This window comes from Hipposideros armiger, unplaced genomic scaffold, assembly GCF_001890085.2.
Source record: "Hipposideros armiger isolate ML-2016 unplaced genomic scaffold, ASM189008v1 scaffold_99, whole genome shotgun sequence".
NCBI lineage: Eukaryota > Metazoa > Chordata > Mammalia > Chiroptera > Hipposideridae > Hipposideros > Hipposideros armiger.
Window position 1 is genome coordinate 2,699,786 of NW_017731449.1, and position 18,930 is coordinate 2,718,715.

The 18,930-nt window shown below is 38.2% G+C and overlaps 1 protein-coding gene across 1 annotated transcript in view; it reads right to left on the bottom strand.

Annotated features, from left to right (window-relative positions):
- Positions 1 to 18,930, bottom strand: part of CEP128 (centrosomal protein 128) — a 365,357-nt gene that overhangs the window by 241,680 nt on the left and 104,747 nt on the right. The window contains exon 14 of the mRNA XM_019646219.1: positions 2,155 to 2,505. Coding sequence (XP_019501764.1) covers positions 2,155 to 2,505 — 351 coding nt within the window. The remainder of the gene's footprint in view (positions 1 to 2,154; positions 2,506 to 18,930) is intronic.

Consider the following 18,930-nt stretch of genomic DNA (forward strand, 5'->3'; position numbering starts at 1 on the left):
ATGAAGTATTTTTGTAATATGATATGTATCTAGATAATCTTACCAAGGGTTCCAAAAATGTAAAAAGCCAAAAAAAATTAATTAATTAATTAATCAGGGCAATTTTTAAGAGAATAAAAGCCTTTAGCCTTCCAATGCAATTTTAACTGGGAAATCCTAAAGCAGAAAATAAATTAGTCTGGAAAAAGAAAAATGGAAGTAGGCACAGATTTATTTTAAAAATGCAAAGATTATATCTTTTGATCATATAAAATGGCTCCACAAGGTTACTTATTAAACAATTACTTTATTCTTTAAACCATAATGTATTTTATTTGTAAGCCAGTATCGTTTTTATTTTAATATATACTTCCAAGAATACCCTGGAGTTGCTTTTGAAAATAATTAGTTCTATAAAAACAACAAAAAAAGGAGTAGGCTGTATTACTTAGGTCTTAAGGTGGCTTTAAGTTTTTTTTTTAATTAAATACTCATTAGACGTATTATTCAGTAAAATGTAAAAAAAGAAAAACTTTTTTCCAAAATTATTTAGTGTTATTTCCACATCACAGATTTACTGGACACTTGAATTTGCAGTGAAATATCTGTTACCCTTTCTTCCTTGATTAACCATTGCTCTAACTGCGACATGCTGCATTAATTTTTAAGGCTTTTAAAGTGGAAATTACAATGCCTGCTGTGATAATTGTGATACTACCCTAACTCTGGCAATCACTTTAAAACTACTTCTTTGCTATCATTAGCAATGCTAAATGATAAAAATAATTATAACAGGAGTATTCTGGGAAATGATTGTTTAACAATTTATAATATTCTGAAAAGCTCAATCTAGAAACTCTCAGCACCATGGATTAGGATTCTGCCTAATGACATGGACCCTTCTAAATTTCCTCTAATTAAGTAGAATCCCCAGATGGTTCTCAATCAATCAATTCCCCCAACCACTCTTTTAACTATCCCCATTATGGGCAGGGTCATTGAACCAGTTTCCAGACCAGGCTGACAACAGAATAATCACGGTAGAGCAATTTCCTGAGATCAAATCAGTTCAGATTCAAGACTGAAAGCTTCAGAGCTGCTTTACCTCAAGGCAACCAGTCACCCAGGATTTGTCAGATGGGTTACATCGAAAAGCATTCCACAGTGAGTGCAAAGAGACCGCTTTCTCCATATTCTGTGCGTCCGAGAAAGTCATATGTAAAAGGGAAGGCATCTTTCCCATGACAACCCATCTGAAATAAGCATCTGTCACTCTTAAGGACTGATAATTGACTTTATAAATATAATTGCCCTACATTGTGTTTTCTTTTGAAAGCAAGCCAACTAATCCAAATGATTATTCTTCTGGAATGTTCAGAGTTCTTGACAAGTGACAAATGACAAACGCAGAAATGATAAACCAAGACTAAACATGGATAAAATCAATCATGACTTTCCTACCTATTATCTTATAACATCTGGGTTTAATTCAACCCAAAGATATAGCTGAGAATCAACATAGGAGCATAAAATCCATTTAAAGTCACTGATTATACAAGAGAACAGATGATGTGCAATGCACACATAGATCAGTGAAATGCTTTTTGTTGCTGCTATCAAAAGGGCACAATAGCAGTGTCTTAAAGAGGCCTGTGATCTGATAATACTGCTCAGTGAGATTATCAATGTCGCTCATTTAAATAAACCCATAATTATAGTGGCCGCCAGAAGACGTAGTGGACTGGATTACTGCATTTTAAATGCTTCTTTCTAACAAATACTTAAGTTGAAAATTAAAATAAGTGAAATTCTAAAATACATGCCTTGCATGAAAAGTCATGTGATGTTAAGGAACATTTAGTGATTTTCTTCGACTTGAATATTAGAGAATAATTTCAGCTTTGGGAACTAAAAACTAAACTGGGGAGGCGGTTAGATCTACTTTAAGGGCCAACTCTGAAAAGTCATGGAATGTTGAACTATTAAAAAGGCTTTAAAAAGATTTTTAAAACTAAATTACTTTTTACCTTGAAATAACCAAGACATAACACTCTTCTATCAAGGACATCTTGATAGATTATATACATAGTATGGAACTCAAGTGCTTATTCAAAGGAGGGGTGAATGAATGCCTGGTCACAGCAGAAGCTGTTCTTAGGAACTGGGCTTCTATACCTGGTTCTTCCTGTCCGTCAGCTCATCAAGGGTTTCCGATTGCTTCTCCAATGCTCGCTCTGACTTCTTGTGCTTAAGCTTCCACTGCCTAATGGACTCCTGAGCTTTCAGTTTCAGCTCCTCCCTCCTCTTCTCGGCCTCCTGTCTCAGGGCCTCGGACTGCTGGAACTCGAGGAGGTACTGCTCAGCCTGCTTGGTTGCGTCCTCGGCGTGGTGAGTCAGCTCCGAGATCTGGAGGTCGGCACGCTTACGCTTGGCCTCACATGTCTCAAAGTGATTCTGGATCTCCTTAAGTTGATCCAACATCTGTAGTTGCTGCTTTTCCCTGTTCTCCAATTCACGTGTTAAATTCTAGGGATAAAACATGTGAAATATTAGGAACATATTCTTGTCAAAATTGGATGCACAACATATCAAACGAGAATCTCTAATGTTGCTGAAATGGGAATCATCTGTATTAAATTTCATTAGCAACCAATCTAGAAAATATGAGTCATTTGCTGTGTATTTTATAATCATATTAGTTGGGGATAATTTTTGATAGAAATATTTTCTTTTTTTAGATTTCATAACCCAAAAGGAAAAATATGTATTTTCCAATTGACCAGCACTAAAATAGATAGAACATCTTGATGAGAAAAACAATGCGCATTACTTTAGTAAGAACTTAGTGTTTTGTCCAGCTGAAGAATGTCAATGTTTCAAAATCTTACAATTATCCTAGCAATCATATGTAATGTTCCACTTTCCGGCAACACCTAAAAATTCGGTTATAATAAAATGAGCATTGATAACAGAAACAGTATAAATAGTACTATACTTCAAAGTTCATTCAAAAGGCTCTCAATAAAGAGTTTATAGAGAGATCATTGCCAGCAAAAATCAACATATTGTTATGAGTTAAGGAACTTTTCTCAAGCTTATATCACTGAAGAATAAATTCTTAAATAAACTTATTAATTTTTTTGAAATACTTATCGATCCAGTAAACAACCTGAACTAATAAAATCTAGCTACCCTAAAACACAGTTAGTCAATAATGCATTTGGAAGTTACACAACATCATCATGATTCATGCACATTTTTAATGTGAGTAGAATCGGTAAAGGTCTATTTTTTAACTTTAAAAGTGAAAGGACACTGTTTTTATATAACATTTTATACAAATAAATAATATTGTAATCATTAACATTAAGCCACTGTTGTAAAGCTTTGGGAGGGAGTGACAAATTCAGAAATAAGTGCTTATAATGTGTCCCTTACGCTAGCCCTCCTGAGCCTTAGTTTCCAAATACCTGGGGTAACCAAGTTAACATGAAAAGGTCCATTTGTCCAAATCAGATTGGGTTCAAGAGGCTGCGAGCTGGACAAACAATAAGTATCATCCACAAGTTTTGATAAAAATACGGCGAATGCTTAAATTTAAAAAAATTTATTACAGTAAAAGACACATTGCCATTAATCCCCCTCAAAATACTCCCTCTCGCTTCGAACACACTTATCCTGTCATTCTTGCCACTTTGTGAAGCTGTTCTGGAAGTTCTCTTTCATGAGTGTCTTTAGTTGTGCTGTTGTGGTTGCCTTGATGTCCTGAATCATTTTGACTTTGGGGAAGACCCAGAAGTCGCTTGGTGCCAGATCTGGTGAATAAGGTGGATGAGGGCACACTGTAATGTTTTTATTTGACAGAAACTGCCATACCATAAATGATGTGTGACATGGACACTTTCCGTTGTGATCACAAAATACAGTGACTGCTGCTGCCAAGTGCCATACAATTGAAAGGCAGGGATCTTCAATATGGGGAGCGATGTGTCCTTAGTAACAGTGTGTGACAAGTTTCAACTTGTTTGGTGCAGTCAGTCGGGTGTGAGCTACGGTTGAGAGAAGGTGTGTTTTAAAGTGTGTCATAAATCGTCCTCCATCATGACAACGCTCTGTGTCATACATCACTTCTGGTACAGCAATTTCTTTCAAAGAAAAACATTAGGGTGCATCCTCATCCACCTTATTCACCGGATCTGGCACCGTGCGACTTCTGGCTCTTCCCCAAAGTCAAAATGATTCAGGACATTGAGGCAGCGACAACAGCGCAACTAAAGACACTCACGAAAGAGAACTTCCAGAACTGCTTCAGAAAGTGGCAAGAATGATGAGATAAGTGTATTTGAAGCGAGGGGGGCGTATTCTGAGAGGGATTAATGGCAATGTGTCTTTTACTGTAATAAATTTTTCTATTTAAACATTCACCGTTTTTTATGACACCTCATACATTGTACTAAGGCACCTAAAAACAGAGACTAGGAGCATTTACCAACTCCCTCTGGCTCTAACAGCAAAAGGTTCAGTTCCAGGTTCCATTATCCCTGAACCAGGGCTCAAATAAAGTTAATTTCTCCCTTGATTAAACTTATGATTTGACATTATGGCAAAAAAAAAATAATGACTCAAAAGCAAGCTTCATTCTCTGAGCAACAGGTTTGCGTTTGCTCAGTGTGCTGAATTCAATGCAGCCTGGAAGAGATGAGTCAGTCCCTTATCCACCCAAACAAAACAGTAAATTGAGAACTGTGCACTTGTTTTTATGCAAAATTCTAAAATGAGATCAGGAAGCCCTAGTGATGGTGCTTTACCCCTTTGCCCTTATCTAAAAGTGTCACCACTATAATAGAAATCAATTTTATTAACAAGCAGTAGTCCAATGATTTCTACATCAACAGAGAGGTACTCCTTTTTTTTTTTTTTCCCAATCAACACTTGGGAGAGTGGCTACACTTCCTCTGTATTAGGCACATACTTTACAGAAAGGTTAATAATATCTGGCTTCAACACCAAAGAAGTTAATAATCTAACTTGGGAGATATTCACACAGCTGGATTACAACATGGACAATGCTCGGTGTTAAAATGGGATAGATAGTTACCTGAAAGGATCTCTACTCTACAGGGTAGCTGGGGAGGGTCTCTCTTAGAAGATGACATATGAGCTGCGGTTTAAATGAAAAGGAGCTAGCAATAATAAGAATGATAAAATTGCGACTACTACTCAAGTGTATTGGACATCTGAGTTGGGCAAGGAGTTGTTGAAATACATAATACATGGATTACCTCCTTCAATCCCACCACAAAACTAAAGTAAGGCACTATTATAATCTCAGTTGTAGTGATAGGTAACCAAGGCTTGGAATTTGCCCAAGATCACATGCCCAGTCAGTGAGGGCACTGAATTCAGACCCAGATAGTCTAATACCAGAGCCCATGTTTTCAACTCTGCTGAGTTAACAGATTCTCAGATGACCCTAATTCCACGCTTCCTCACTCACCCCCTCCCACAGTCCTATCAGTGTTTCTCTCAGAACTGCCATCTTCCAAGTAAGAGATGGGTCCCAACCCCCCTCCCGCCGCCATGTCCTCCCCACACTCTCCCTACCTCTTCCTCGGGCCTGTGGCTTTATCCACCAATCTGCCCAGTTCTCTCACTCCGTTACTTCTGCACATTTGCTCTTCACCATCAAGATGATCATTCCCTTGATGTTCCTTTTGCTGGCTTTAAATCCGGGTTCTTTAACCTAACTTCCTGAATTTTCATTTTAGCCACTCCCTTGCTCACATCTCAAACTCCTTTTTAAAACTGTTCATCCACTAAACTTGAACAGCAAAACCACCAGCTCCTGGGAAGCTAAACCATTTCCTATTTCCTACGTCACATTACTGACTCCTCTAAGGAAAGCCACCCAGGAGCATCGGTTGATGTGATGACACATTGAGAACCAACTTCTCAGCGCCCAGAAATTCTTCGGCAGGCCTCTTCGCCGTCCACACAGCGGGCATTCCACAATGTCCTGTCTCTGAAGCTTCCATCTTTTCACTCACTCCGAGCACGTAACACAGCACTTCCTTGAGAAATAAGATTGAAGTTCTGAGGCAGGGCACCCCGAAAATTTCCTAGCTGTATCACCCTGAAACTTAACAAACGCCAGTCTCTCCTGCTCTCCAGGCTGGGAGGAAAAGGGGTCCTCTTTCTTCGGCAAATTCGCCCATCTTTGCTATTTCCTTCCACGTCCGTCAAGGGCTGCACTATGTCAATTATGCCCTCGTCCCCGTCTTGAACTTGTCTTTCCCAACTGGACCATTCTTCTCCACTTATCCAGCATCTTAAAAACTCACAGTCATCATTTTTTTTTAAATAAAACAAGCAAACAAAACTTTTATCAATCCAACATGATCTTGAAGCCAGCATCTGTGCTCTTCTCCCTGGTAAGTCAAACTCCTGGAAAGAACAGCTCACACTTGATGCCTCACAGTCTTATTTCCAGTTCACTTCTCAATTAGCTAAATGTGGTCTCCTTCCCTCTTATACAATTAAAATCGTTTCTCGGGCCGGCCGAGTGGCGCGATGGTTAAGAACTCGCTTGGGATGCCAGAAGGCCCCGGTTCGGATCCCACATATGAGGGCCAGTGACACTGCCCTCTACAGCTAAGATGCTGAACAACAGCTCAACCTGGACCTGGGCTGCCGTGAGTCGCCGACGACGGCGTAGGCTGCAGCCCCTGTGGCCGTGGGTTGCCATGGGCTACCGTGTGTAGCCAGCAGCCAGCGTGAGTGGCCAGCAGCCACAGTGAGCGGCCGTCCAGAAGCCGGCAACTGATCTGTCTCGCCCAGGAAGAGCACAATGATGGTGCCAACTTGGGCCAGTGAAGCAACATCCTCCACAACTAGACTGAAGAACAAAACGACAGCAACTTGTCTGTTCCCCTTCCCCCAATTCCCCAGCACTGTTCCCAACCCCCAATTCCCCAATAAAAATCTTTAAAAAAAAAAAATCGTTTCTCATGCAGGTCCCCAAAGATCACCTAGAGCCAAATACAACGGACTGTTTTAAACGTCTTCCCTGGTCTTCTTGTAGCACGTGACACTGTCAATCACCCCTTTTCATTGTTACTCTTCTTCCCTGACTTCTGTAATGCCACGCTTCACTCATTCTCCTTTTTCTTCCTGTTCTTCCAGAACCACCTTTCCTGGGTCTCTTCTACCATTTATCTTTTAAATAAAGATAACTATGCGGGGTGCTACTATTAAACATTACCCCATCTACAGAATATCTTTGGTAGGTAAGCACATTGTAGGCAGACAGAGATATAAATGATTCCTAATTCAGAAGCCAAGACTGATCTCTAAACTCCAGACCTTCAACTAATTGTATCATGACTTTCCACATCTGTGATCCCACAGGCAACGAGAATAGGCACAGGACTAACACATGCCCAAAGCTTAAAGACCAAAATTCCTCTGTTCTCACATTTAGAAATGGCCGACTTTCACATTAACATATTACACACAATAATTCACATAGAAGGATATTTGAAAACATCATGGCTTTGATTGGGTGAGTATAAATGAACAGGAAATATTGTGACCTGCCTTTAAGTAGAAATGGGAGGTCAGCGAGCCCTTCCTGCACCTATTATTTCCCAAGTACCTTCAGCTCAAAATAATCAATATGCCAAAGTGGCGTGTTTTGGGTGACATGTTCTGATGCCCTTCACAGTACATTACCAAAAGATTGATAAAAGCTCCAATGTAGCCTAAAATTTTAAACACTTAAATTCCATTTCTTTTCTCTTTCCTTCTTTGGGTGGGGGACAATGTTAATGGACAGTTGCATGAGGGTCCCAGATTTGGTGACAGCTAGAAGGATTCACAGGACTCAGCATATAGTTATATTTAACTATATTAGAGTAAGTTATTAGAGTACAAAATACAAGGCAAAATCAGCAGAGGGAAAAGGACATGGGGTGAAGTCCAGGTGGGAGCTTCCGGGAGTCCTCTCCCAGTGGAGTCACTCAGGACACACTCAATTCTCCCAGCAATGAATTCTGATGACACTTCTGAAGTGTTGTCTACCGAGGAAGCTCATTCAGGAGTCAGTACCCAAAGTTTTAATTAGGTCCCAGTCTCTTAGGCACTGTCTGCCTAGTATTTACCAAAATTCCACACTTCCAGAAGGAAAACAAGTATTCAGCATAAACCACACTGTTTGTACAAAAGGTCTAGGCACAGTGAGCTACCCTTCCCATTTAGGGCAAGTTTCATATCCATGTAGAAAACTAATTATCATTCAAGTTCCCAGATGCCAGACAATGGCCTATTACAAGCAGGCCCTTCTAAGGAACGCTGTCTAGGGCAGGGCCTACTATGTGAACGCTTTTCTTCCCAGGAGTAAAATAGCGGGAATACACAGAAAGAAGAAGAAGATAATAAGGCCCTAAATAAGTCTTTCATTGAAAAAACAACTAGCTATAAATGATACCTGTAAAACAATGCATTTAGAAGATAGAGCAGAACTCTCTCCCTTTAAAACTGATGGGCTTTGGCTACCATGGACTCCCTTTCTAATTGCTGCAGTGGTTGTATTCACATTCTGAGAAAACTACAGGACATTAAAATGAAAATAAAAAGTAAAAAAGAGATACTGTATTTAAAAAACAGTGCAGATAGGATCCACCATAAATTCTAGCTTTCAGTGATCGCACATCTAAGGCCATCATTTTACAGATGTTGATTACAAAAGAATATTTATCAACTTGAATTACAAAATTGGAAAAATTGACAAGGTAGGAGAACAATGGAGGAAACTTACAGAATAAAAAAAAATCAGCTTTGTCCAGCACACAAAAATCTTTCCACCTACCTTCTTCCTTTTTCTCATATTCATGAAGAAAAACTGCTAGGCCTATATTTAAAACATATCAGGGCTAAGGAACAAAAAGTACTATCATGTACAAGGCAACAATGATTATTAGTTCACTGATATAACTAAAAACACAATATAATACAATTTCTCCTCTACTCTTACTTGAAAGTCAATGCCCACCAAAGATTGAGCACCTTAGTCAACATTTAAAAACAAAAATCTGGCCCTGCCCAAATAAGCCAGGGTACTCTTAATAATACCGGGGGTGCCAAAAAAATGTCTACACATGGCTTGTATTCATCTTTTGTTATCGGTATATATTGTTACAATTTAATACAATTTTTTTCCTTTCTTAAAATGTGTGTACATTTTTTGGCACCCTCTGTATATATTTTAATACAGATTTTCATGTACAGTATTATGTACTTCATGCAGAAACGTTTAATGACTCACAAGTAACTCCTGAGGGAGGTAGTGCCGTATCATGGAAAGAGCACAGGGCCGCGGACTTACATTCAAATCCCAGCTCTGCCACTCTATGACAGAATTGCTTAGCAGTGTGAACCAAAACAACTAAATTTAGAAAACGGACTTGATAATACCTACATCTCAGAAGAATACCTACATGAGATCGCTTAGATAAAACACCAGGAAGAATGATTGGCACATTTTAGGAACACAACAATGCTAAGTTTTTTGTTTTTTGTTTTGTTTTTTTAAAAAGCTTATTGGGGAATTGGGGAAGGGGAACAGACAAGTTGCTGTCCTTTTGTTCTTTAGTCTAGTTGTGGAGGACGTTGCTTCACTGGCCCATGTTGGTATTGTGATCATTGAGCTCTTCCTGGCTGAGGCAGATCGCTTGCCGGTCATTGGATGGAAGCTCGCGGCAGCTCATGCCCACTGCCAGTCAGTACTACTGCAGCCTACGCCGTCACCGGCGACTCACAGCAGCCCAGCCCCAGGTCGAGCTGTTGTTCAGCATCTTAGCTGTAGAGGGCACAGTGTCACCGGCCCCCATGTGGGATCCGAACTGCGGCCCTGCCTCTCAGAGCTGGCGTCCCAAGCCAACTCTTAACCAATGCGCCACTCGGCCAGCCTAAGTTTTTATTACTAACTAGACATATTGTTAGAATTAGAGAAGTAATCCAATGCCAACATTTTAGAGATGAGGAAATTGAGGCAAAGGAAGATCAGTGATCAATTCAAGATAAGGGAGCTAGTTTTCAGCACAGAAAGGACTAGCCACAGGTCCCTAATATTCAAACTAATATTGATTCCACTTCGCTATTACTGACTTGGATACTAGCCAAAGAAATTCTTTAATAATTAAATAAGGTGCAGTGTTCCTTCCTGAGACTGGAGGAAGTCCTGGCTATGAATTATACAATCTCTAGATGTTTCTGGAACTTTTTTAAAAATGAGAGAGAAAAATCACAGGATAAGGCTGACTTGGGTAAAACAAAACCAGGCATAGACTGAGGTGAACGGGATCAAGCAGTAGAAGCGACATCAATAGCAGCAAGTAGAGAAAGGATTGAAGTTAGCAAACCCACGAGGAACCACTCTGGTCAGCAAGGCCTCACACAGAGGCATCAAATGAGGAGATTATGGGCCAAGTAACGTGTGAAGAAAAGACTGGGTCACTGATGGGAAGGAGATGAACGTTCATGACCAATGAGAGGCAGGGCAAGAGCCAGAGAGGGCACCTCATAGCTGCTCGAGAAGCGTCAAAGCTCAACAGGGCTAAAGAGATCACGGAAAGTGAGGTCAGGAATCAGGCTGGGGGCAGGGGTGGGATGTGGACATGCAGTTTAAGCTTTCAGAGGTTTTTCAGCCACAACACGGTCAGATACGTGCTTGAGAAAGATTCATCGCCAAAGGACATTATGCCAACACTAGGATATTAAACAATTACGGCAACATTAAAAATAATTGAAAACCATCCTTTTAAAGCAGGAATGGATTTTTAGGACCAATTCTGCTCTTATCTGAATTCAATTTCAGCAATCAAATTCAATGGAGCTGGCTTATAATAGATAAGAACCAACTGTGGCATTTAAGAGACTAGAAAAGAAAAAAAAAATCTTGTCAGTCTTTTTGAAGGAAATACAGGTATGTTTCCATTCAGTCCAATAAACATTTAACGCTCTCAGCAACATCCAAGCTGCTGGGATATGAAGATGAATCAGGCGACCGGGCCCTACATTCCGCTGCTCCAGAGGATCATACAGCCTAGTTGGGGAGACAGACGTACAACCATTATTTTTTTAAAATGTGATATATATAAGCAATTCTTTCTTCTCTATTTCACATTGTCCCTCTCTTCCCAATTTGCACTGCCTAATCTATACTTATAGTTCTCTCCTCAGTGTCTGTATCTGATTGTATAATATTTTTTAACAATGATTCTTTGTCCAAAAAAAAGGAGCCCTGAGAAAACACCATTAGGCGGGTGCTTGAGGGAACAAAAAGATAATTCAGAAGTTGCTACAGAAAGTAATAAAGAGAAAGAAAGAGGGAGGGACAGGGGAGAGAGAGGCACAAACAGATGGAAAATGAATGCCCATGCCAGCCAATCCCAGGGCTGAAAGGACAACCCACACTGCTAAGGCAGGGGTGTGGCTGGCATCCCTGCCCTCCCTGCCCTGTGATACCTTCCTTGCTGATGAGCGTGCACGTGGCATTGGTGCTGGTAGGGAAAGGGGGTTGAGAGGAGAATGGGGAACAGGGCAAACATTAAACAAGAGAATTTGATGAACAAGACACCTCACCCAAACACTCACAAATAAAATAAAGCCTTTTATACGAATTCAAAATAAGCTGATTCTGCAGTTTTGAAAAGATTAATCTCAAAGGAGGGCCAAGTCAAATAGAAATACAACCATTTGTAAAGCCTCTCTTTACTAATGAAAAATTAGTGAAGAGAAGAAGCCAATTGTTCAACTTGTCACATTTTCCCAAACAGTTTGATAATATCTAAGAAAGCCCCTTCTAAATTCTAGGGGAAAATATTAACTATAGATTTTTATTTTAATGTTTGTAATAACTAGACTGTCAGTTTTAGATACAGCAAATGTATGATACAATAGTAGTAGATACACACACATACACACACACTTTTTATTTAGTATACTAAAAATGTATGCATTATACTCATTTTACTGAAAATAAGAAATAATTTTAAATCTTCATTATTATAGAGACTGAATTTTTTATATCTTGACATTGATGACAAGTTCATTTTAAGCGTAAGTGTTTTGGTGAAAACTCCTTGGTCAGAAACACAATGCTTAGTTACATTATTTCTCACATAAAAACACATGAATCACACTTGAATGATCTGTTTTACAGTGCAGTTGCAAGAAATGCAGTACAGTGAAAAGCAGCAAGTCTAAATGTATACATACAGAATCAAAAATGATGTTTAAAGCATAGGCATATAAAGCTCAGTTCTTTACAAGAAAAAAAAGTGACATTAAAGCTAATATATAGCAAACAAGCCTCAAGTAGAACACCATTTGAAATAGAATTCAATTAATCATCCTTAATACTGACTCTGTGAACAAAGATTAAACTAATTCCAGCCCCAAATCTGACTTCCTTAAAGCAGGGACAAGATGGAAACACTGACTGAAGAGAACAGCGACGTTATTTCCAAAATGAGATGCAAGCACCACAGTGAGGAAGGTGACTAGCTCAAACACAGGAAAAAATATTCACATTTTGTTTCTATTCTTTTGTATTTATTGAAATTAAACTCTGTTCCAGCATGTTGGAACACTTTAGTTTCCATGTGGCCAGTTAATTGCATTTATAGATGATTTACTTTAAATTAAGCAAAATGTACAGGAAGCTGAAAAATGGAACAAAAAAATCCCTGCAAAGAAACGGCAGGCTGACTATAAACGTCATGAATAGATATTTGTAAATGTGACATCAAGATTCACATGAGGTCTGGCAGCATTCACCGAGCACCAACTCTAGACACGAGGCTAGGCTCAGGATGTGAAAAACACAAGGCAACATCCTGTTTCTCAACTAAAAGAAAACCTGATGACTAGCAAGCACTGTGTCTGACCCGTGAGAAGTCAGCCCCATCCCCACCTCCTCCTCCTATCTTCTCTGATTTCATGCAGGCTGCAAAACTGAACTCTCCACACTCCCTTCAACTAGGTTTTGAGGGCAAATTAGATGCAGTGTAGAGAGATTTAGAATACGGAAATGAGGCAGGGACCATACACTTGCTAACTTGGCCTTTTGTTGATGACTAGCAAGGTCATGGAGATATAATTCCTTTTGTTCTCTCATGAACCCTCCCCTTGGTGCTGTCCTTTCTTGGAAACCTAGTCAGGGCCACACCTGCCAATAATATAAACAACTATTGCATAAAATACCTAGCGCAGTTCTATTTCCTAAACAAAACCCTAACTGATGCTATAAAGTTTTGCTTTTACTGAGTAAACAAAAGGACTAACAGGCTTAATAGGATTTCACCTGAAATTCTCAGATTCTCAATTAAGCCATGCCCTACTCACCTCTACCGGGAAATTAGCTTGACATCTTCTTGCATGTCTTGATGAACTCATTCATTTTGGTATAATTTAGGTGTTTTATGAACGGATACTGAGAGGGCAACTAATCAATTTACCACAGTCAGGAGAACTAAGACAAGTCTCTGAATAAAAGAACTCAAATCAATCAAAACAAGTGTGGTAGCCCCAAAATATTCCAACATGCAGCTAAATTAGGCCATCACTCATTGGGATCGTACTATTTAAAACTTTTTTTTTAAGTCATGACTGACTGAAAGTACAATGTATTCTTAAAATCTGTGAGTCCTTTTTTTTTTAACTCATGCAAAACATATATTACTAATCTTTAAAAACTGTTTCAAAACCTTAATTAATTAATTAGGGATCAGCTAGATAAAACATCAGGGACACTGCAGTAGCCACATCACAAATATCCTTCCTTTAAAAATATTACTTTCTGTCTTTCCTATCATACTAATTTTGACCACATATACTATTATCATTTTCTTTTTGCCAAATGAGGCAGAGACACACAAAGAATATTAATCCCAAGTAATAAGTTCCTCAGTCCTTCTCAGTGATTAAAAATAATCATTTCTCCACAAGTCCTATGAGAACATATCAGCTTCATACAAATACAATTTCCTGTACTTTTTAATGAAACATAATACTAAGCTTAAGCAAAGTACAGAAAATGTTTAATTAATTAAGTACATTCATCTCTTTGTGAAGAAATAAAATATTAACTTCTGTTTCATTAGCCATGATGTTCGCTACAAGAAACATTTTAAATATACATTTCTTCAGAGTGTTTAACTTAAAACACAAGGGAGCATATAATTAACATCTAGGCCCTAGCAACACACTAGGGAAATTCTGACCCAGCACACATCTCTCAAAAGTACATTTGTATTTTCTTAATTTTTCTCATACTCTATGAGACTGTTAATTTTAACTCTACAACTCTGATCTTTAACTAAAGTAGGCACTTTGAGAGGAGAAAATTTGAATATAAGGAGGAAAAAACCACCCTAATTTAAGCAGATTAGTATTTGGGACGGCTTCTGATTGCGGTGGAACAACCCAAGGTTGTACATTTGCTATGAGATGCAATAGGCCACAGCATAGGGAATAGAGTCAATGGAACTGTAACAACTATATACGAGGTCAGAAGGATAATAGATTGGGGGAGGAAGGTTATCGCTTTGTGAGGGGTGTAACTGTACACCTGAAACTAAAAAAAAAAAAAAAGAAACAAAGAAAGAAAGAAAGAAAGAAAGAAAGAAAGAAAGAAAGAAAGAAAGAAAGAAAGAAAGAAAAGGCCAAAGCAGGTATTAAAGAGAGATGTCCACCTATGTCTTACCAATATCGATGTGGCGGCTGATTGAACTAAGATAAATTACACAATTTAACTAAAGAAGTATTATTTTGTCTAATTACATGACGTAGCAAGGAGGAAAAATTAAATGTCACGTAACACTTAATATTATTGCTTTACAATCAATACAGAGTATTACAGTTTATTTGAAACAGATCAGGCATATTATCTCAGATGCTACAATAACTGTCTGTGCCTGGAAGAAATCAACTTTTCTATTTTAGACAGAAGGGGAAAAGAGAAGCTAAGTAAGGCTGAAAGAGATAAAAGAGCCCTATATTTTTAAAAGTAAATACTGTTTCAAACAAACATAGTGATCCCTTGTGATACCACCTCACACCCAGTAGGATGGCTACCATTTATAAAAACAAACAAACAAACAAACAAAAACCAGAACAAGAGCTGACGAGGATGTGGAGAAACTGGAACGCTTGTACACTGTTGGTGGAAATATAAAATGGTACAGACACTGTGGAAAACATTATGGTGGTTCCACAAAAGAGTAAACACAGAACTACCATATAACCCACCAATTCCACTTCAGGGTATGTCCCCAAAAGAATTGGAAGCAGGGTCTCAAAGAGATATTTGTACACCCATGTTCATAACAGCACTATTTAAAAGAGCTAAAACGTGGAAGCAACCCAAATGTCTATTAACTGATGAGTGGATAATCAAAATGTGGTATACATAAACAATGGAATATTATTCAGCCTAACTAGGAAGGAAAACGTGCCATATGCTACAACATGGATGAATCTTGAGGACATTATGCTAAGTGAAATAGGTCAATCACAAAACGACAAATGTACAATTCCATTTATAGGAAGTACTTAGAGCAGTCAAAATCATAAAGACATAAAGTATAATGGTGGTTGCCAGAGGCTGGAGGGAGGAGAGAATGGGGGGTTACTATTTAATAAGTATAGAGTTTCGGTGGGGATGGTTATGATGGTTGCACAACACTGTGAATGTATTTAATACCACTGAACTGTACACTTAAAAATGGTTAAGATGGTGAATTTTATGTGTATTTTACCACAATGAAAGAAGAAAAATAATAATAATCCTTTTTTTGACACCGGTAGACATAGAAAGGGATAGCTTAGAGGGATGTTTCTTTGAACAGCCACTCAAAAAGTCGAAGAACGCCAAACCCCCAATATAGCCGTGCCATATTCAGACAAAGTAAAATCAGTGTGCTTCCTATACCAACGAGAATTCAAGACAGTGCACATGACACTTAGGTTTACTCTATACTGTAGTCTATTGAGTGTGCAATAGCATTATGTCAAAAAAAAATCAATGTCTACTCTAGACCTTCATTAAAAAATACTTTATTACTAAAAAATGCTAACCATCATCTAAGCATTTAGCAAGTTGTAATCTCTTTGGTGGTGGAGGGTGTTGCCTCGATGTTCATGGCTGTCGACTGATCAGGGTGGTGGCTGCTGAAGATTGGGGTGGCTCTGGCAGTTTCTTAAAATAAGACATCAGTGAAGTTGGCCACATTGATTGACTCTTCATCTCATGAACGATTTCTCTGTAGGATGCAATGCTGTTTGATAGCATTTTACAGACAATAGAGCTTCTTTCAAAATTTGAGTCAATCCTCTCAAACCCTGCTGCTGCTTTGTTAACTAAGTTTATGTAATATTCTAAATCCTTTGTCATTTCAACGAACTTCAAAGCATCTTCAACAGGAGTAGATTCCATCTCAAGAAACCACTTTCTCTGCTCATCCCTAAGAAGCAACTTCTCCTTTATCATGAGGTTGCAGCAATTCTGTCACATCTTCAGGCTCCACTTCTAACTCTAGTTCTCATGCTATTTCCATCACATCCTCAGTTACTTCTTCCACTGAAGTCTTGAACCCCTGAAGTCATCCATGAGGGCTGGAACTCCTGCTAATGTTGATATTTTGACTTCTTCCCATGAATCATGAATGTTCTTAATGGCATCTAGAATGGTGAATCCTTTCCAGGAGGTTTTCAATTTTCTCGACACAGGGTTGCCACAAACCTTCAATTTTTTTCTATAGTTTGCTTTCTCTTCGAGAGGACTAACAAATTAGGAAAACTTTTGGCAATTCTGATTAAAGAATACTTTCTGCCTTTGTTATTGGTGGACTAGCTTATTGCAGAACAAGCTTCCTACTGAGGAAAACTGGGTAAGACGTATGTTTAAAAAACTCTGAAGTTATCAGTTATCTGAGTACATGGACAGGGGACATCGAGTATTCTTTAGAGGAGGGGAGTACAGGGTGATGGGTCTGACACTTGGCACAACTTTTCTCCTGAAATGTTTTCTGAATCACAAACTGAGCAGAGCTTACAACAGAGCCTAGACCCATTGAAGAGCAAGAGTCATGATAAACATCCCACACTTTCATTTGGGAGACCCAGAAGGGGAAACCCTATGAGTCTGGGTGAATGGTAATTGCACTAATAGTCACAAAGACTGTAGCATAGCTTTGAATCTGCTTTGATGTTATCCATCCCTGTCCTAACTGCCCATCTAAACAAAAGTAAATGCTTTGGAGAGGAAAGGTATTATTATCCAGAGCACTCCTATTATTTATATAAAGGCATACCTCGTCTTTATTACGCTCTGCTTTATTGCACGATATACACACATACTTCAAGCAAAGTACTAGAAATTAAATACCTTTAATACATTTGAAAAAAACTTGCTAATACTGACCTTTGTTTATATTATTCATGTGTTACTTATTAAAAACTAAAAGAATGTTTTCTCAGTGCATATGAATTTAGTTTTTCTTACAAAGATAATTTATACTATTTTAACATTTTCAAGAATATGAAAGACGTCTTGACTTTTTTGTTGTTTAAGGCTGAATACAATCTCATTTCTAAGAACAATCTCATTTCTTCTTGTAGAAAGCTGCCTGAAAACAAACATCTAAAAAACAATTTCATATTCCACTTCAAATGATATGCTATCAAATTCAAATCACTATAAAGATAACTATAAAGATTACAGGAATAGTGCATAAACAGTTAAAATTTTTTTATTATACAGTCTACTATCCCCCTTTTAATGGTAGTCAATTACTTAGATTCTGCAAAAACATTATTTCATTTGTTTCATGTCACCCATTTTTCCATAGCAGGTCCTTCGATAATTACTCCCAATGTATTTTATCTTTATAGTTGCTTTAAAAATTAAATCTTCCTATACCTAATATATTAGTTATCCATACTTCATTGTTTTGTGACGAATGTAAGCTTCTCTCTCTCTCTCTCTCTCTCTCTCTCTCTCTCTCTCTCTCTCTCTCAACACCTCCTGCACATGCCCACCCACACGGAGGAAGCATGCGTGTGTATACACACACACACTCTACATATACACAAAGATAAGAATCACAAAGATCTACATATTTAATTTACATATCAAACACATGAGTCGGAAATTATCATGATTTCAGAAAATAAAGAACTTGAAATGGACATTTTTTTTTTGAAATGGATATTTTTATTCCTAAATTATGTCTTTCTCACATTCAAATGATAAGCTATAATAAATGTTAGGGATAGTTTAAAGGCAAAAATTAAAATATTTAGCCTACTTCTACATTCTGACTTTGTAGAAATATTTGCGCAACTCAGAGTTACAGAAAATAGAAAGACTACCTTTCTTCACAACTCCTAAAAGTCCCATTTTTCCTTACAGATAAAAGACCTGAGAATTACACTAAATCTTCCAGGAAGTGTAAAAGTTTATTTAGTTTTGGAGTTCTTACTTGTAGAGACAGCATCTCTGCCAAAAGTCACCTTTATGGAGAACTTGGGAGTATAAAGCATTATGGGTGAGCAATATGCCTCAGTGTCAGAGTTAATTTGGATGATAACAGGCAGACCTCATCTCCACTAGGTTTGACAATTTTAGCCTCTGTTTATAAAATTTTGCTGTCAGTATTTGTTTTCTTTATAATCTGTTTAAAATCTGATTAAAAATTACTTAATACTCAGATGATACCTTTTTTACAACATGCACTTAGATAAGGAAGAAATTATTAAGATAAAAAGAAGTACAATAAGGCCGGCTGAGTGGCTCAGTTGATTAAGAGCTCGCTCAAGAGTGCAAGCTCTGGGCTGGTCGAGTGGCGCGATGGTTAAGAGCTGGCTTGGGACACCAGAAGGCCCCAGTTC